The 20,957-nt window shown below is 45.3% G+C and overlaps 1 protein-coding gene across 17 annotated transcripts in view; it reads right to left on the reverse strand.

Moving 5' to 3' along the window:
• The window catches only part of TSPOAP1 (TSPO associated protein 1), a 231,749-nt gene that overhangs the window by 175,662 nt on the left and 35,130 nt on the right, over positions 1 to 20,957 (reverse strand). For all 17 annotated transcript variants that reach the window (XM_038375869.2, XM_038375875.2, XM_043499391.1 and 14 more), the window contains 2 exons: positions 17,375 to 17,551; positions 2,609 to 2,878 (listed from right to left, as the gene is read on the reverse strand). In XM_038375869.2, the coding sequence (XP_038231797.1) occupies positions 2,609 to 2,878; positions 17,375 to 17,551 (447 nt within the window). The remainder of the gene's footprint in view (positions 1 to 2,608; positions 2,879 to 17,374; positions 17,552 to 20,957) is intronic.

The raw sequence follows: 20,957 nt of genomic DNA on the forward strand, positions 1-20,957 counted from the left end.
CTCCATCCCCCAACTCCCTACTTGATACTGGAGGAGTTGAACTGGACTGTGGGTTCCGTCAGAGGGGAAGGTCTCTGGCCTGTTCCCGATCCACTAGGTGATCAGCAGAAAATGCAGGGATCGTTCTTCTTCCTTTTCCCCATGCTGGCCAGTGATGAGGCTAACTGAGTGAATGGCAGATTTGAGCCATGAAAGTAGCCCAACTGAGGGCTGCCGTGAAGCTCTGAGGCGAGTAAATCCGCCAATAAGTGCAGGACCCACCTAGGCAGAGGAGGAACTTTGTCACTATATATATATATATAAACACACACACACACACACACACAGAGTATAAGTTTTGAACAATACTGTACACAGCAATGATGATTGTGAAGCTTGGTTGAGGTGGTGAAGTTAGAGGGTGGAACAGGGTGGGATATTTCCCAGGAAATTTCTTACTGCTAAATGATGAACTAGCATTCGGCTGACCCCTCCAGGGATAACATTGTTAATGTAGCCTCACACTCTACAAGGTAGCACAAATGGAGGGAGGGGAGACAGCACGGCAGACAGAGACAGAGACACACACCCTGTGTGTGGGAGAGAGAGAGAGATGTGCATTGGCCCTTTAAGTACGCTGACACCACATTCTAAGTATATTGCCTTTAAAAAAAATCAGGAAGTTGAGACAGCAGCTGTGGCCAGCTCTCTCGGTCCTGAGCCCTGTTGTGTCTCCCCCCTGCTCTATATGGAGAAGGGATAAGCAGGGTGGCAGGAGTAGGGGGGAGGCGGACATCCTGACATTAGTCCCCCTCTTCCCCACTCCCCTGCTCAGCAAGCAGGAGGCTCCTGGGAGCAGCTCCCAGGCAGAGGGCAGGAGCAGCACAGGGCAGTTGGGGAGGGACAGCTGAACTGCCAGCAATTGATAGCCTGCTGGGCAGCTACTGCACAGGGAACTTAGGGGAATGGGGAGCTTATAGCAGGGCTGCCGGTCCACCCTTGGTTCCAAGCCCCCACCAGCTAGCTGCAACGGGCTGCTCTTCCTGCAAGTAGTGGACAAAGCAGGCAGCTGGCAAACAATGTTCTAAGGGAGGATAGCACAACTTTAAACAAGCATGTTCCCTAATTGATCAGCAACATAACAAGGAATCAACTTTAACTGGAACAACTTTAAGTGAGGAGTTCCTATATAGTAGCAACAAAAGGAATCCCAAATGTGGTATTGGTCCATTACTAGATGGAAATGGTAGAATTTTCAATAATAATTCAGAAAAGGCAGAAGTATTCTGTAAATATTTCTGTTCTGGATTAGGGAAAAAGCCAGGTGATATATTCACATCATATGATGATGAAATACTTTCCATTCCAACAGTGACTAAGGAGGATATAAAACAGCAGCTACTAAAGTTGGCCATTTTTAAATCAGCAGGTCCAAATAACTTGCATCCAAGAGTTTTATAAGAGCTGGCCAAGGAGCTTATTGGATGGTTAAAGTTGATATTCAATTAGTCTTGTGCAAGTTCCAAAGGAGTGGAAGAAAGCTAATATTGGCCAATACTTAAACAGGATAACCTGGGCAATTATAGGCCTGTCAGTCACACATTAATCCTGATCAACATAATGGAATAGCTGATACAGGACTCAATAAAGAATTAAAGGAAGGTAATATAATTAATGCCAATCAACATGGTTTTATGGAAAATAGGTCTTGTCCAACTAACCTGTTTATTGTATACCAGGTTTTAGTGTATGCACACGCACACACAGAGCTGCCCTACTTCATCCAACTTCAGTAGAGTTTTCAGAGGTTTCCAGAATGTGGGACATATTTTTTGCCCAACTTCAGAAATGGAAAAATGTTAAACAAAGTGCTACCTTTTAATGGAAGTTTTGCAAAATCAAAGCACAAAAAGAACTGGCCTAGGCCTATCTCTACCTACACCATTGTCACCTTGCAAGGTTTAAGGAGGCCATAGAGCAGGGGCTCTCCACCTTTCCAGACGACTCTACCCCTTGCAGGAATCTGATTTGTCTTGCGTACCCCCAAGTTTCACCTCACTTAAAAATTACTGCTTACAAAATCAGACATAAAAATACAAAAGTGGCATAGCACACTATTACTGAAAAATAGCTGACTTTCTCATTTTACCATATAATTATAAAATAAATCAGTTGCAACATAAATATTTTACTTACATTTCACTGTATAGTATATGTACTGACTTGGCTAGTGCTTTTTCTGTAGCCTGTTGTAAAACTAGGCAAATATCTAGATGGGTTGATGTACCCCCTGGAAGACCTCTGCATACCCCCAGGGGTACATATACCCCGGTTGAGAACCACTGCCATAGGATTCACTCTGGGATATGCTTATTAGGCTTTCTATAGCAACCAGACTTACCATCCTCTCTCTCTTCATTATATGACACCTGACATCTTATCATACACTCACAGATGTCTTTCAGTATCTAAAAGGTCATTTTAAAAACCTATAATATCTATTTCTAGCAGAGAGGATAATAACTGTAATAATCTTAGCAATTACACAACAGTAAAAGTTCTGTAAGAACATTCATTAATTGACTGATTAATTAGCAAAAACTTCGGATCATTGACCCACATATCTCACCTTCCTATGTGCTTCCATTGCTAGTGTTGGCTCTCCTAATTGCACCCCCTTTGATAGAGATGAAAAATTTATGCTGGTATCTAGAGTTGGCACAGATGGTCCCAAGCAATTGGCAGCAATTGACAAAGAGCTTTTTGAACCAGCTTTAGAGGAATGGAGAGACTCCTTGAAATTCTTCAGTGCAATCTGTCTCTGTAACCGTAATACTTCCTTCTGAGATTCCCGCAACAGGTGATCAAAGTCTATGAGGTTCAGGCAATGAGGGCCCTCCTAAGGAAATGCAAATACAACATGATGTAGCCCCTGTGGTTGAAAGGATGGGAAATAGAGGTTGCTGGGTTTTTTCATGAATTGCCAAAGTGCTGTTCAATAGACAACAGACCGGCACAAACACACCTGCTCTGTTTGCAAACCACTAGAACCAACATGATGGAAGGAGGAAGAAAATGACTGTGGCCTAGATTCACAAAGGGACTTAGATGTCATGATGCTCACTGTCATGCCTAATTTTGGGGCACTTAGAAAATCACAAGAACACACTGATTCACAGAGCCTGTGTAAGGTGCCCCGGCTCCCTATGCAATGCATGGGGAGAGACAAGAGCATAAGGATATGATCCACAAAAGCCAGCACCTGGGCAGGGAGCTGCCTAAACTAGCCAATGGGAAATGATGACTAAGCCCCACTCCCTTGTGAACACAGATGCCTGAGTCCAGGCTGCAGGCTGCCTATCTCTGCTACTGAATCACAGCCACGAATCCTCTCCTGGTGTCCGGTGGCTCAGGGGCCTAGCGTACTTCCTGTTAGAATTATTTAGGCAGGTGCCCAACTCTACACAAAACAGCCAGAGGAGAAGATGCAACCATGCACCTTATAACTATTAGCTCAGCACTCCTCTGAGATGTGGGAGGCTAATGTACAATTCCCCCCTCTGCCTGAGGGGGATACAGGACTCAAACAGGGGGTCTTTTACCTCTCAGCATAGTGCTTTAACCACTCAGCTTTGCGATATTCTGACATGAGGCTCTCTAAATTTCTTCTGCTGAAGCTGTTCCATTGTGGATAAATAATTAGAGTCATTGGAGCAGGAGGGCTGGGCACTAGGTCTCCCACCTGCTGGAGAGGGAGGAAGTTTGCCCTAACCACCAGCCTACAGAGTCGTTCTCTCTCTCACTTTCTCTCTGGCCCAAGGACTCCCTCTCACTATCTCTCCTGTTGGCACTTTTCCACTTGGGATAAATACCTAAAGAGTCACTGGGCCAAAGAGAGATTGTAGTCTGTAGTCTGGCAGTTAGTGTACCCAGCTGGGAGGTGGGAGACCCACAGTCTAGTTCCTCTACTCCAAGGACTCTTTAATTATTTATCCATAGTGAAACAGCTTCAATGGAAGAGACTGAGGGAGCCCCACATCAGACTAGCCCACAGCCCAGTGGTTAGCGCACACTCCTAAGTGGTAGGAGACCCCTGTTCAAATCCTTTATCTGCCTTGGGCGGAATTGAACTTGGGTCTCCCACCTCTAACCACTGAGCTAGAAATTATAAAGTGGGCAATACCACCTCCTCCAGACAGATTTTTAATGGAACCTGATGCAGGTTTGCCTATGAGCAAACCTACCAGATCGGGACACAGGCAGATGAATTATGTACCCCCCAGTTTGTAGATCGCTCTGGGATGTAGACAGGAGATAGGTTTTAGACACCTAGAACGACGCAGCAGTGTGCATGTCCAGAGGCTGAAACATGGACACTAAGGAAACTTTTACCCTGAAAATATAGGTGCTGAGTGAGTTTAGGTGCCTACAGGGTTCAGCAGAGTTTTGTGGATCACAGTGAAGCCTAAAAGTGGGACAGAGGCACCTATGTACTTTTGGAATCTAGGCCTGTGATTCTTAGATTTGCCTGTGTCAATATGTGACAACAGCTCACCCTAGGTAGAATACTACCACATAGAATCATAGAATATCAGGTTGGAAGGGACCTCAGGAGGTCATCTAGTCCAACCCCCTGCTCAAAGCAGGACCAATCCCCAACTAAATCATCCCAGACAGGGCTTTGTCAAGCCTGACCTTAAAAACTTCTAAGGAGGGAGATTCCACCACCTCCCTACATAACGCATTCCAGTGCTTCACCACCCTCCTAGTGAAAAAGTTTTTCCCAATATCCAATCTAAACCTCCCCCACTGCAACTTGAGACCATTACTCCTTGTTCTGTCATCTGCCACCACTGAGAACAGCCGAGCTCCATCCTCTTTGGAACCCCCTTTCAGGTAGTTGAAGACCTGGCCTCAGATTAGCGGCAGTAAGTCTGCAGGGCCTACCCTGAAGGAAGAGTCGGACTTATTTTGGGTCTGCCTGTGTGATGTGGTTCTTCCGAGAGACTGTTTAAAAGCTAGGACATAGCATAAATTGTGTGGATTCGTGACAAATGACAAAACTATTCTTTTCACTCTGTGTATATTTTTAAATGGCTGAACTGTTCTTGCTCAACATTTTCAGATATGCTCTCTCACGCAAAAAGTAAACCTGGAAAATTTCAGCTCTAAAAGTGAGATTTTTGACAGTTTAAAGCCACTCAAAATGGCATTTTAGAATGTAAACAATTAAACACCTAAATTGTAGCTGTTCCTACATGCCCTAGCTCAGTGGTTTGAGCATTGGCCTGCTAAATTCAGAGTTGTGAGTTCAATCCTTGAGGGGGCCATTTAGGAATCTGGGGCAAAAATTGGGGATTGGTCCTGCTTTGAGCAGGGGATTGGACTAGATGACCTCCTGAGGTCCCTTCCAACCCTGATATTCTATGATTCTTTTCTTTGGCAGACTGAACAATCCCAGTTCCCTCAGCCTCTCCTCATAAGTCGTGTGTTCCATGAAGCCATGCAATCACCTCACTGTTGATGTGACCTTAAGGGAGTTCCCGTATCCTGCACTTACGGGAGGTTCTGCATGTATGATAACACCCAGCAGGGAGCGAGTCAGGATCACATTAATTATCCTCATTTTCCCTGCAAAGCGAAGGTCTGGTTTGAATTCTGGCTGTCCGACTTACTCAATGTGAACGTTAGAAACTAAGAAGATAAGAACAGCCATACTGGATGAGGCCAATGGTCCATCTAGCTCAGTATCCTGTTTTCCGACAGTGACCAATGCCAGGTGCTACAGAGGGAATGAACAGAACAGGGCAATTATCCAGTGATCCATCCCAGCATCCACTCCCAGCTTCTGGCAGTCAGAGGCTAGGAACACCCAGAGCTTGGGGTTTCCTCCCTGACCATCTTGGCTAATATCCATTGATGGATCTATCCTCCAGGAATTTATCTAGTTGATTTTTTAACCCAGTTATACTTTTGGCCTTCACAACGTCCTCTGGCTATGAGGGATGACTGTAAGTTGTGTGAAGAAGTACTTCCTTTTGTTTGTTTCAAACCTGCTGTCTATTAATTTCATTGGGTGACCCCTAGTTCTTGCGCTATGAGAAGGACTAAATAAGACTTCCTGATTCACTCTCTCCACACCAGTCACGATTCTACAGACCTCTACCATGTCCCCTCTTAGCTGTCTCTTTTCCAAACTGAAAAGTCCTAGTCTTATTAATCTCTCATCAGAGATGATTCCATACCTCCAATCGTTTTTGTTGCCCTTCTCTCTTCTTTTTCCAATTCTAATCTATCTTTTTTGAGATGGGATGACCAGAACTACACACAGGATTCAAGGCATGGGCATACCATGGATTTATATAGTGGCATTTCGATATTTACTGTCTTACTTTCTATCTCTTTCCTAATGGTTCCTAACATTCTGTTCGTTTTTTTGACTGCGGCTGCACATTGAGGGAATGTTTTCAGAGAACTATTCAGAGTGACACCAAGATCTCTTTCTTGAATGGTAACAGCGCATTTAGACCCCATCATTTTGTAAATATAGTTGGGATTATGTTTTCCAATGTGCATTACTTTGCATTTATCAACATTGAATTTCATCTGCCATTTTGTTGCCCACATGCCCAGTTTTATGAGATCTTTTTTAGCTCTTCGCAATCTGCTTTGGACTTAACTGTCTTGAGCAATTTTGTATCATTTACAATTTTTGCCACCTCACTGTTCACTCCTCTTTGTTAGGAAGCAGCTCTGGCTTTCTACATATGTGGATTTTAAATGCTGGGGTAGGAAAGGATCTGGAAGGAAACTTTTTAAAATTCTGTCCCAAGAGGGCTGGTTTGTTTGTTCATGTTTAGAGAAAGTTAGAAGCTGGAACTCAGAAAGTGCGTTTGGGCTGCAGCTCTGGCACTGGCTGGTCATCCCGTCCCTACACTCCAGATGCAAAACCTGCAACTATCACAGCTAAATCAGGGGACACTAGGGAGACTTTCTCTCACAAATATTCATGTGAGATTTTTCACCAGTTTGTTTCACCTAATATTGCATCCATCAAAGTTTGGGTTTTTACATGAAATTTCAGGAGACCCAGAATTGTTTTGACAGGCAAAAAGACCACAAAAGGCCAGTTCTGGAAAAAGCTGCACTCATGGATTTTGGAAGAGTTGCTGCAGGAGGCAATGCCCATTCCTCCAAAAAGCTCATAACCCACTGGATTAAGCAAAAGGCTGGGAGTCAGGAAATCTTGACTCTGTGCCCACATCTGCCCCTGCAGGGCCCTAGTAATACCCTGCACCTTATAAACATGACTGAATTATAGAGCAGGTAAATATAATTGTCCTCATGTGTGATGGAATGTAAATCCTTCAGGCACCAGAAGGGTTACGGAAGCCTGGGCCTGCTTCTAACCTGTGGAAGGTCTGGTCAGATGAGAAGATGGTTTAAGAAAAAGCAGAAAGAGGGTGATGGGGACGAGACTGAGCCGGAGGAGGGAAATGGTGTGTCTCTGGAAAGCAGCCTGTGAGAAGGCTGAGAAGACCAGGTGGGCTACTCCCAGCTGAGCTGAAAGCCTGACTGGAGGTAGGAACCCTGATGAGCTGCACCCTGCCTGACCCCCAGAGGGAGGGGAAGAGTGTGCCAGCCCCTACAGAATGGAGCTGTTGGAGGTTCAGGAGCCTGGAACAAGGTGTAGGGACAGACTATACTAGTAAAGGTACCTACACTGTACCTCATGCTTCAGAGCCTGAGCTCCAGCCCAAGCCATAATGTCTACACAACTATTCGTAGTGCACTAGCGTGAGCCCCATTAACACAGATGGACCTGGCCTGTGAGGCCTGCTCCCAGAAACAGTCTAGACATACCCTATAAAGTGGTCAGCCAGAGGACCTGGTCACTCCTGTGGCTGGAGTAGACCAGAAGACAGTGGGGGATCCAGAGACAGAGGTGCAGCTACATTGCATCTTGCCACAAGGCAAGGCAGTGGAGCAGGACTTTGCTACACCAGGCAACAGAGGGGAAAAGTGAGGCATGGCGCTATAGGGACTGGCTTGAAGCCAGGATTAGAAGCCATGTCCTCCTGACTTCTAGACCCATGTCGAGTCCACTAGGGCTGTGATTTTTAGCTGGCAGGATGAGCAATGGGTGAGCTGCAGCTTTATTCAAAATCTCTCTCTCTCCCCCCCACCCAAACTCTCTAGGGGACAGTTGCTAAGGCCAGGGGGAGTGTGGGATCAGGAAAGAGAAGCTCAGTCCTTCTGCCTGGCCCAGCTAGGCTGTTGCTACTGCCATTACACCCCATCCCTTCTGCAGCCTTCTTGCTGCTCTCTACCTACACCACATGCAGCTCCAGGAAAGCGCCACTGGGAGATGCCATGACACAAATGGCCTGGCCTGCATGGCGCCCCAATGCTCAGCTATTTCCAGAACATCAATAATTCTCCAGTGCTGCAGGCAATGCAGGTGGAGAAACAAGGAGCTGAAGGAGCAGGTCCACCCACAGCACTGCCCACCAGGCCCTGCCCAGAAGTCCGTCCACCTAACTCACATAGAATCATAGAAGTGTAGCATTGGAAGGGACCTCGATAGGCCATCTATCCCACTGTCTTGAACTGACACAGGACTAAGCATTATCCAGACTATCCCTGCCCGGTGTTTGTCTAACCTGCTCTTAAAAACCTCCAATGACGGAGATTCTACAACCCTAGAGAATATATTCCAGTGCTTAACCACCCTGACAGATAGGAAGTTTTTCCTAATGTCCAACCTTAAACCACCCTTGCTGCAATTTAAGCCCATTGCTTCTTGTCCTGTCCTTGCTGGTTAAGAAGAACAATTTATCACTCTCCTCTTTATAACAACCTTTTACATACTTGAAGACTGTTATTGTGTCCCCCCTCAGGCTTCTCTTCTCCAGACTAAACAAATGCAATTTTTTCAATCTTCCCTTGTAGGTCATGTATTTTAGACCTGTAGTCATTTTGTTTCTCTCCTCTGGACTTTTTCCAATTTGTCCACATCTTTCCTAAACTGTGGTGCCCAGAACTGGACACAATACTCCAGCTGAGGCCTTATCAGTGCTGAGTAGAGAGAGCGGAAGAATTACCTTTCGTGTCTTGCTTACAACAATCCTGGTAATACAGCCCAGGATTTTTTTTTCTTTTGTAACAATATTACATTGTTGACTCATATTTAGTTTGTGACCCACTATAACCCCAAGATCTTTTTCTACAGTACTCCTTCCCTAGGCAGTCATTTCCCATTTGTGAAATTGATTATTCCTTCATAAATGTAGTACTTCACATTTTTCCTTAATGAATTTAATCCTATTTATTTCAGATCATTTCTCCAGTTTGTCAAGATCATTTTAAATTCTAATCCTGTCCTCCAAAGCGCTTGCAACCCCTCCCAGCTTGGTATTGTCATAGAATATCAGGATTGGAAGGGACCTCATCTAGTCCAGCCCCCTGCTCAAAGCAGGACCAATCCCCAATTTTTGCCCTAGATCCTGAATGGCCCCCTAGAGGACTGAACTCACAACCCTGGGTTTAGCAGGCCAAAGCTCAAACCACCAAGCTATCCCTCCCCCCTTTATAAGTATACTCTCTATGCTATTATCTAAATCATTAATGACGATATTGACCAGAACCAGACCCAGGATAGATCCCTGAAAAATTCCACTGGATATGCCCTTCCAGCTCGATTGTGAACCTTTAATTCTCTGAGTATGGTTTTCCAGCCAGTTGTGCCACCACCTTATTGTAGGTTCATCTAGGCTGTATTTCTCTAGTTTGTTTATGAGAAGATCATGTGAGACAGTATCAAAAGTCTTACTAAAGTTGAGATATATCACAACTACTACTTCCCTCATCCACAAGACTTATTACCCTGTCAAAGAAGGGTATTAAGTTGCTTTGTCATGACACATCCATGATGACTGTTACTTAGCACTTTATTTTCTTGAAGGTGCTTACACATTGATTGTTTGATTATTTGCTCCATTGACTTTCCAGGTACCAAAGCTGACTGGTTTATAATTCTCTGGTTTGTCCTTATTCCCCTTTTCATAGATAGGTGCTATATTTACCTTTTCCAATCCTTGGGTATCTCTGTCCTGAACCGATCATTCTTCACAAAATCTAGCCATGCCTTCTTGCTGGGACCTTAATCCTACAATCTTGTGTTATCACAAAGAATGTTGGGTTTGGGTCATGGCAAGAAACTGCAACTTGTTTTTAATTGCAGAAGAAGAATGGTGGGGAGATACTGACCTAAAGCAGGATGTCTCAGGGAAATCACTTCACCCCTCAGAGCCCAACCTTGCCACTCTGCAAAATGGGGGTACTGAGAATAATGTCTGCATCACAGCAGACTCACAATGTCTGCAGCCATCAGCAGGTAATTCTTATTAGCCCCATTTCACAGATTTGGAATCCAAGGTTGTCTGCAGTAGAAAACATGCACTGGGGTAACCAAATCCATTTAAAATCTATCTAGTTACACTAGTGCAAACGCTTAGTATGGATGTTATAAATGCGCTTAAACTGTAGTTAACAGACTTAGCTTAATGCAAACAAATGAGATGAATTTTTGGATTGTAATTGATTGCTTTCCTGGCAGGGACATCGGAAGACAAGAACAGAGGGGAAAGTTTTCATCTTTATTTTTTCACCGTGGACTCACTGGTGCAGACATACAGCCAATATAAATTGCCAAAGCTTTTGGAAGGATGACAATTTTCACCAGCAGAGGATCTGCACTATCACTCTCTGCCAGATGAGGTCTCCCTCACCCCAGCTATGGAGTGCTTGTTACAACATGGCTGTGACATGCATCAGTACAAAATCTGAATCTGCTGCTGTAGGAAAGGAGTTTTCTCTCATACTTTGCAAGTCCATGAAATGGACAGAACTAATTCTGTTCCAGATATCATTCACCCTGGCCGAAATCTGGTGTGGAGTAAGCTATGTAATGCAGCTGATGGACCATACTGAGTTCACGACAACTACTCTTTGCAGCTTTGGGAGATGGTGTTATTATAGAAGAAGACTGGAGACTTACAAATGTTACCTTGTGTTTCTTCTAGTGTGGTGGAATTAGCGCCCAAATCACTTACACACAGCATATTTTTTAATATCGGCCTCTGCAGCATGAGGCACGGGTCGCTTGCTGGTTTAAACTAAATTAAATGATGGATTGCCTATAACTTGAAGTGTTTAAATCAAGATTTGAGCACTTCAGTAACTCAGCCAGAGATTCTGGGCTAGTGCCAGAGTGGGTGGTTGAGGTTCTGTGGACTGCAATGTGCAGGAGGTCAAACTAGGGTTGCCAACTTTCTACTCGCACAAAACTGAACATCTCTGCCCCGCCTCCTGCCCACCCCTTCTCTGAGACCATGCCCCTTCTCTGAGGCCCCAGCCACACTCATTCCATCCCCCCTCACTCTGTTGCTCGCTCTCCCCACCCTCACTCACTCGTTCATTTTCACCGGGCTGGAGCAGGAGGTTGGAGTGCAGGGGGGGAAGACTCTGGGCAGGGCTGAGGGGTGCAGAGTGCATGAGGGGGCTCTGGGCTGGGGCAGGGAGTTGGGGTGCGGGAGGATGTGAGGGCTCTGGCAGGGGTGCAGATTCTATGATGGGGCTGGGGATGAGGGGTTTGGGGTGTAGTGGGGGTAGGGCCAAGAGGTTCAGAGTGCAGGAGGTGGCAGTCGAAAACCGGATACCTGGTTACCCTAGGTCAAACTAGATAATCATGATGGTCCTTTCTGGCCTTTAAAGTCTACGAGTCTATGAGATAGAAGAATTAATAACTAAATATGCATTTATTAAACTATGGAATTGTCCTATTAGGTCAGATCAGTGCTCCGGCTAACCCAATATCCTATGTTAGAAAGCAGTTGCTACTAGATAATCTAGAGGATGGGGCAAGAAACCCCTAAATTGGGAAGTATGGAATAACTTGTCCACAGGGTGCCTGCTGTTACTATGTAACAACATTGTAACATGTTTAGAATCTCTATCCCTTTCTTGACTCTACCTAATGTTTTATTTGCTTTTTAGACCTGCAGCTGTGCACTGAGCAAGCAGAGATTTCCATTGAGCTGGCAAAAATGAGACCTCCACTTATTTTCCTGAGTGATTACAACTAATTAAGACTCTGCTGGCACTGGAGCTCGAAGGTGTAATTTCTAGCTCAGGCAGACTTACCCATAGAATCGTAGAACCAGAGAGTTAGAAGGGACAATAAGGTTCATCTAGTCTAACCCGCTGTCAAGATGCAGGATTTGTTGTGTCTAACCATCCAGAACAGCCTCCTTTTGAAAACCCCTAGTGAAGGAGCTTCCATGACCTCCCTAGGGCAATCTATTCCATTCTCCTACTATTCTTACAGCTAGGAAGTTTTTTCTGAGATTTAATCTAAACCTGCTCTGCTGTAGTTTTAATCCATTGCCTCTTGTCCTGCCTCTGTGGCAAGAGAGAACAGCGCTTTTCCATCTTTTATATGGCAGCTTTTAAAGACCACTATCACGTCCACCCTTGATCTCCTCTTTTCTAAACTAAACATACCCAGTTCTTTCAGCCTTTGCTCCTATGGTTTGTGTTCCCTCCCTTTGATCATCTTTGTTGCTCACCTCTGCATCCTTTCCAGTTTCTCCACATCCTTTCTACACATTGGTGACCAAAATTGGACACCGTCCTCCAGCTGAGGCCTAACCAGCCAAGTAAAGTGGTACCATCACCTCCCATGACTTGCAGGCTGTGCCTCTCTTAATGCACCCTAAAATTGCATTTGCTTTTTTTGCAACAGCATCACATTGCTGACTCATATTGAAGCTGTGATCCACCACAACCCCCAGATCCTTCTCAGCAGTGCTGCTGCCAAGCCAGTTAGCCCCCATTCTGTATATGTAGATTTATTTTTTCTTACCTAAGTGTAGCACCTTACATTTGTCTTTGCTGATTTTCATTTTGTTGTCTATAGCACCGTTTTCCAGTTTATCAAGATCCTCTGAATTTTAGCTCTTTCCTCCAAAGTGTCACCTGCAAACTTGATCAGGATGCTCTCTATTACTACATCTAGGTCATTAATAAAGATGTTAAACAACATTGGGCCCAGAACAGATCCCTATGAAACCCCACTTGAGACTTCCCTCCAATCCAGCATCATTCCATTAATAGTGACTCTTTGTTGCGGTTGCTTAACCAATTATGTATCCACTTAATGGTAGTTCTGCTAAGCTCACATTTCTTCAGCTTACTTATCAGAATGTCATGTGGGACTATATCAAAGCATTGCTAAAGTCAGAGTATATATGTCCACCTCATTTCCCCCTATCCACCAAACCAGTTACCCTGTCAAAGAAGGAAATCCAGCTGCTCTGATATGATTTGTTCTTGGTAAATCCAGGCTGCCTGCTAGTGATCACCTTCATCCTCCAGGTTTTCGCAAATTAAATGTTTTATACATTGCTCTAGTAGCTTTCCAGGGATCAAGGTCAGGCTGACTGGTCTGTAGTTCCCCAGCTCCTTCTTTCCCCCATTTTTAAAGATGGGCAGCACATTAGCCCTTCTCCAGGCTTCTGAGACCTCTCCTGTCATCCATGAGTTTGCAAATATTATTGCCTGTGGCTCCAAGATTCCTTCAATATCCTTGGGTGAATAGCATCTGGCTCTACTGGTTAATTCATTCAAATTGGTCAGAAGATCTCTGACATGTTCTTTACTTATCCTGATATGTGTCCCTTCCCCTTTATTATCTATGGTAACTTCCTTAGTCATCCAGGTATGTTATTTTTTGTGAGAAAACTGAAGCAAAATAGGCATTGAGCAGCACTGCCTTCCTATCATCTTCCGTTACCAACTCACCTTCTCCACTGAGCCATGGACCCACACCTATGAGCACCTTACATTTGTCTTTGTTGAATTTCATGTTGTTGTCTATAACCCAGTTCTCCCATGTTAGCCTTGATCAAGCTAACATGATAAAAACAGAAGGATAGCCATGACAATACATGCAGCAGGAGGGGCTAGCCACCCCAGGTACATACATTTGGTCTCAGATGGATCATACCGGGGGCAGCTATCCACTTCCACAGCTTGTGCCACTGTGGCTACACTTCTGCTTTTAGAATTGCTAGTTCCATCAGAGCTAGCATGGGTTTGTCTCCTCCAGCTGGAAATTACACTTTCCAATTCCAGCACAGACACACCTTTAGAGCTTAGCAATGTATGTAAGTAACCCAAATTATTCCTTCCAGTGTACATTACCTTGCACTTATCTACATAGACTTTAGTCTGCCAAAGTGTTGTCTGTTCACCTCACTTTGTTGGGTTCTTCTGCAGCTCCTCCTCACCCTGTGACCCCTGTGTTTATGTTGCCTGACGCTTCCCATTATGAAAATTCTTCTGCCAGTTTTTTTAAAAATCTAGTGTCTCTGTGGTTTACAGAAGGAACTTGATATTTGCCAAGGGGGTAATCCTGAGCTAAGGGAGTTGCCTATGGCTGGCACCATGGAAATTCATTCAGATTTGGGCAAGTTATTCACAGATTTTTTTTTAAGGCCAGAAAGGACTATTACATCATCTAGTCTGACTTACTGTGTAACACAAGCCAGAGGATGTTATCCAGTGATTCCTGCATCAAGCCCATCATTTCCGGTCTGCAGCAGATCTGTGAGAGAGAGCTAATTTTGATCTAAAGACCTCAAATGACCAAAAACCCATCGTTTTCCTTAGTAAGTTGTTGCAATGGCTAACTCACCTCACTGTTAAACATTTGCAATGTATTTCCAGTCTGAATTTATCTGGCTTCAACTTCCAGCTCTTGTAGATCTTGTTCTGCCTTTTTCTGCCTGACTAAATTCCATGTAGATAAGTGCAAGTTAACGTGCACTGGAAGGAATAATTTGAATTACTCACCCCCTTCGCTGGGTCCTAAATCACTGCTAATCACTCAGGCAGGAAAGGGAGAGTATCATTCTGGCCAGCTCAACCTTAATTCTGGCCTTTTCTAACTTTTGAGTGCTTGACTTTGGGATTACAGTCCTTTGATACAGTTTTTAAAAAATAATGAATATATGATAGAACTCTGGATTTAGTAATGACCCTATCAGGGCTTAATCCTGAGAGGAGCTCAGCTCGCCAGCCCTGTTCCAACAAAGCACTGCAGCATGTGCTTAGCTTTCAGCAGTGAGCAGCATAGCTGAAGAGTGATGAAGTCACTCAGAAGAAGTGCAGTCCAGAGACTAGAGCAGTAGCCTGGGACTTGAGTCAATTCCCTGCTCTGCCCCAGACAAGACACCTAGAGCTAGATTCACAAAGGTACTGAGGTTCCTCAACACTAGAATTACATATCTCTGTCTGGGTTTAGGCCTCTAAATCCCAATTTAGGCTCCACTGTGACTCTCAAAACTCCCACAGAAACCTTGTAGGCACCGAAATTCACATAACACCTACATTTTCAGGGTAAAAGTTCCCTCAGCACCTACACTTCTTCCTCTGGACACATGCGCTGCTGCCTCCCTCTAGGTGTCCAGACACCTGTCTCCCCGACACCCAACCACAAGATGATCCATGAACCAGAGAAGTTCCTCTGCTTAGCTTGTATGCAGGACACAATCCAGTAGGCAGGCTCAGAGGCACTCTTTTGGATAGGATCCCATTCAAATAGGGAGGAAATGGCAGTGCCCACCTTATAACTCTCAGCCCAGGGGTCAGCACACTAGCCTGGGATGTGGGAGACCCAGGTTCAATTCCCCTCTCTGCCAGACAAGAAGAAAGGATTTGAACAGGTTCATGGTGGCTCCTCTGGCTGTTTCGTGTGGAGTTGGGCACCTGCCTAAGTCATTTGCACAAGAAACACCTTAGGTGCCTGAGTGGTTCTGGCCTGTGAACCACTAGCAGAGATAGGTGCCTCCTTGCAACCTGGATTTAAACATCTACTGTATCTCTGTGAGGGAGCAGGGCTTAGTCACCATCTCCCATTGGCTAGATAAGGCAGCTCCCCACCTAGAATGCTGGCTTTTGTGGATCATATTCTTCCACACCTGTTGCTCCCCGTCCATAGTACAAGGAGCCTGGGGGCTCTGTTGATGGCAGTGTGTTCCAGTGATTTGCTAGGCACCTAAAAGTGCAGCGTTGTGATGATGAGCAGCATGATGTCTAAGTCCCTTTGTGAATCTTGCTCCTAGTCTCTTAGTATCTCAATTCTCTTTCTGTCAAATGAAGAAAATAGCCCTGCCCTGCCTCACAGGGGGAGTTGTGATGATAAATCCATTACTGACTGAGGTGTGAGTAGAGACCTAGAGCAGTAGCTGGGTTACTGTCAAACTTCAGAGACCGCTAGTAAATCTGACAACGCTGGAATACTATTGTGTGTAAAAAATGAAGTATTTGCAGTAATTAACTTGTTCTACTGCTAAAACAGATCCATGAATATTTGGCTTGGGAAAGGAATTCACTCTGGGGCAAGCTGTCCAGAGTACTGAAACACATTCACTGGCAGCAGCATTTGTAAAAGCACAAATTTTAAGTGTTATCAAACAGTCATGCAGAATATTCATGGAACCTAAATGTAGACTCTGCAGCTGTGAGCAGGCATGATGGAGACCCAGTCTAGAGCTACCGCACTCAGTCAGAGAACACAACTGTGAGCTGTGTGTCCCAACAAAACAGCTTGACTTTTGAAAGGAAAATATTTACCACAAGCTGTTCTTTAATTGCAGAATTAGAGGGGGTTCAGAGAAGAGCAACAAGAATTATCAAGAGCCTGGAAAACTCATCTGAAGGGAGACTGAAAAGACTGGGGCTGTTTACCTAAGACAGGAGACAAATAAGAGGGGCTGTGATAAAATAGTAAATGGTCTAGAAGTTCTCCCTATCTCATAACACAAGAACAAGGGAATATCAATTAAATTACAAGGTGAGAAATTCAAAACCAGCAAAAGAAATACTTCTTCTCTGGGCATGTAATTAGACCATGTAACTCACTGCCACCAGATGTTGTTAAAGGCCAACAATTTACTGAGATTCAAAAAGAGACTGGACATATATATGGATACAACATCCCATATCCTACTAATTAATGCTAACAAACATTTTGGAAGGGAAATAAATCCTCCTGCTTCAAGGCTTAAGCCAATCTCTAAGTATCAGAGTCTTTATGGGGTGCAGGTAATCAAATATCTACCCATTGCAGGACTCTTGCACCTTCCTCTGACACATCTGGGGCTGGCCACCGTCAGAGACAGGAGACTGGGTTAGCTGGACCGTGGCTCTGAGCCAGGATTGTAATTCCCACGTTCCTCTCTAACAAGCTACACACCAAGAATTATACTGAAGACATTAGAAAACTGAAAACTGTCCATTCCAATGAGTAAAACCCCAGAAAGACACTCACCTTCCCAGCTGTGAGCTTCGCCTGTAGCTCCCAACACTCCTGCTGCAAAGCTTCAATCTGTTTATCTTTCGCTAGGAGGGCACTGGCCTGTTCTGTCAAGTCCTTGGCAAGCTGGTGGGCACATGCTTTTTTACACAGCTCTAGGCTGGAGCCCTTCACAGCCACTGGAGCATTTACCTGCACGAGGGAGAGAACAGCAAGGGAGAAACCAAACACCTGGTGGTAGTGTTAATAATAGTACAATTAAGCAGCAGGCACAGAGCAAAGAACCAGAGCTGGGGGGATCACTAACTTTTTAGGTTCGCTGGCAGCTTTGAAAAATTGAAAGAAAAAATATCAGTTGAAACTTCTGAAAAATTTTGGTGAATCAAAAAAGCTGGCAGAAAATGTGCTTTGAAGAAAAGAAATGTTCTGTTCCGTCTCCAGGCACTTTGAAAAGAAAAGCAAAGGAAATGAAGGACTTGTTTCACAAAGCATATGGTGCTCTTATAAGCTTTAGCCCATGGCTCTCACCTGGGATGAGATGAAAGACCCAGGTTCAAGCCCCCTCTGCCTTTTGTTTTAAATGGATTTGAATTGGTTTTCCCACACTGCATCCCACTGAGCTACGGGTAGTCTGGGCTCAGGTTGTGCTCAAGTAGCACCTGGTTCTACTGTGTGCTCACGCAGTCAGTCAAAATGATTCTAGGCAGGTGGCAGACCACTCAGAGGGTAGTCCCTGCTCCACAGCAGGCAGAGAAGGGAAGTGAACCTGCATCTCCCACATCCCACAAATGCCCTGACCACTGAGCTAAAGGCTCCTCTTCCTCTGTTAGCTTGTGAGTGGAGGGAGGGGAGATGAATCTGGAGGGACTGAGCTGGAGATGACTGCTGGGCTCCCAGAGATACCAGAGGGGTAGCTGGGCAGAGGGAGATTTGGATCCATCAGCTTTAGATGGAGGTTAATTAGCATTTCTTGTTAAGAGGCCAAAGCCATGGCCCACAGGAGTGAGCAGCTGAGAGAGAAGAAGGTGTGATGCCCTGTGCATGAGACACATTCTACCCTAGGAAATGCAGCAGGAGTTAATAGGTTAATGTGGCTGGGATGGTACTGAGCACAGGTCAGCTGTAAGTGCAGACAGGATCAGGCGATGTCCAGCACCATGCAGGAGCCTGGCTGAACTGTGCATGCATGGCTGAACCAGTGCTGGGTACTGTCTGGCTCTAACTACACATGCATCCCCCACCCAGCTGCACTCACCACCAGAGCCCATTGCCAGCAATGGTGACATTTCCTAGGGTAGCCTTAATCACTGAGTGCTGGCAAAGCAGCCATCAGCCATGGCAAGACTCCTTTGCTTTTCTCCGGACGCTCAACAGCCTTTACACAAGGGGCAGCCTTGGCAAAATCAAAGTTCTCTGCACCATTGCAAAACGAAGCCAGTTCCCAAGGGTCAGGATTTAATAGAAACCTGCTCACGGGTGACTCCCACCACCGTGTGAATTTCCTCCTCCGTCAGTGCAAAGGGGATAGATAACTCAGTACAAACTCTTGTTTTCTAATTCCTTTCATATATCAAATCATCCAGCAGCAGGATCTCGTGCTCAGGGGACCTTGCATCACTAGGCAGGCCCAGTGTGCTGCAGCATATCCGGGCACTGAAGCCACCTCTAGCAACCAAATGCTAACTCCTCAGCAGCTCTCCCTTTAAATATACGCCTGCCACAGCAACAGTGCACAGATGCCTCCTACACACTCCCTTATTACACAAGGCTGGTGTATTGTAATTAGACCAGCTAGAAATCAAGTTGTCCATTATACATTTTGTTTCTCTGAGGTTAGCAGCTCAGAGTGTTCATGTTCCAACACTCTGAAATCTGGTGTTTCTGGTGCTTATTGAAACCCATTGAGCCTTTCCTGTTCTGGAGAGAAGCAGAAGATTTTTGATGCAGTTTGAGGAGGAAAGGGGGGAGTTTTACTGGTCCATGTTATTTCTGCATCTCAGATGCCCCACTTTATCCACAGTGACAGGCAACAGTGCCCATGAGATGCTGTTGATTTCTTTGCCCAGTCCCTGAAAAGTGCTTTGTGCTGCACAGAGAACTTGTAAAGAAAGCTCCCATGGGGGGAGCTTACAATGGATATTTCAGAAAGGGCACAACTCCACAGCAGAGAGTTCTCCAGCAGTACAATCACACAGCGACCCCGTCACTCCACTGTACCTGCACCTCAGGGTGGTTCAATGAGGGGTTTTCAATTATCTAAAAAGCAATGATCCTAGTCTCACTTCTCATGGGGACTTCAGAAGGAGAGCTGGCACGCACCCAATTCCAGTCTCCAGACAGTGCCTGTCCTGCCTTCTCCTGTTGACATAGCTGCCACCTCTTTCAGAGCTGGATTAACTATGCCGACAGGAGAGCTCTCTGATAACAGTTTCAAGTACATAAAAGGTTGTTACAAGGAGGAGGGAGAAAAATTGTTCTTCTCAACTTCCGAGGACAGGACAAGAAGCAATGGGCTTAAATTGCAGCAAGGGCAGTTTAAATTGAACATTAGGAAAAACTTCCTAACTGTCAGGGTAGTTAAGCACAGGAATAAATTGCCTAGGGAGGTTGTGGAATCTCCATCATTGGAGGTTTTTAAGAGCAGGTTAGACAAACAACTATCAGGGATGGGCTAGATAATACTTAGTCCTGCCATGAGTGCAGGGGACTGGACTAGATGAGCTCTCAGGGTCCTTTCCAGTTCTATGATTCTCCCCCCAAACCATGCCAAGGCTTCCTGGGTACTCAGGAGACTGACCCCAGGGGAAATAACCATCTGCCAGATAACTTTTGCAAATGGCTGAAGATGCCCTGACTGAGCAGGTGGGTCTCTAAGCAGCCCTCTATCAAGGCTATTCTCCTCCTGCCTTTCAGTATGAGTGCAAGTCTACACTTAAAAAGCTGCATTGGTACAGCTGCGGCTGTGCCACTTAAGTGCAGACGATCCTATGCCAACAGGAGAGAGCTCTACTGTCGGTGTAGTTAGAATCATAGAATATCAGGATTGGAAGGGACCTCAGGAGATCATCTAGTCCAACCCCTGCTCAAAGCAGGAGCTATCCCCAATTTTTGCCCCAGATCCCTAAATGGGCCCCTCAAGGATTGAACTCACAACCCTGGGTTTAGTAGGTCAATGCTCAAACCACTGAGGTATCCCTCCCACATTAATAAGCAATTAACCCACTTCCACAAGAGGCGGTTGCTATGTCGACAAGAGAAGTTCTCCCACTGACATAGCACTGTCTACACGGGGCTAGGGCAATGTAGCTGTGTTGCTCAGGGAGATGCCCTGAGAGATGTAGTTATACTGCTATAAGCCTATAGTGTAGACCTGGCCTCAGGATATGTTTACACTTAAAATACTACAGCTGCACCACTGCAGCACTTCCCTGTAGACACTACATATGCGAGCAGGAGGGGTTCTCCCATCAGCGTTGCTACCCACCTCCCCAAGAGGCAGTAGCTAGGTCGGCAGGAGAATTCCGGTGCTGTCTACAACAGGCATTAGGTCCGTTTCGCTGTGGCTCTCCAGAGGTGGATTTCTGCCATAGCTGCACCA

The sequence above is a fragment of the Dermochelys coriacea genome, chromosome 17 (genome assembly GCF_009764565.3).
Source record: "Dermochelys coriacea isolate rDerCor1 chromosome 17, rDerCor1.pri.v4, whole genome shotgun sequence".
NCBI classification, from domain to species: Eukaryota; Metazoa; Chordata; order Testudines; family Dermochelyidae; genus Dermochelys; species Dermochelys coriacea.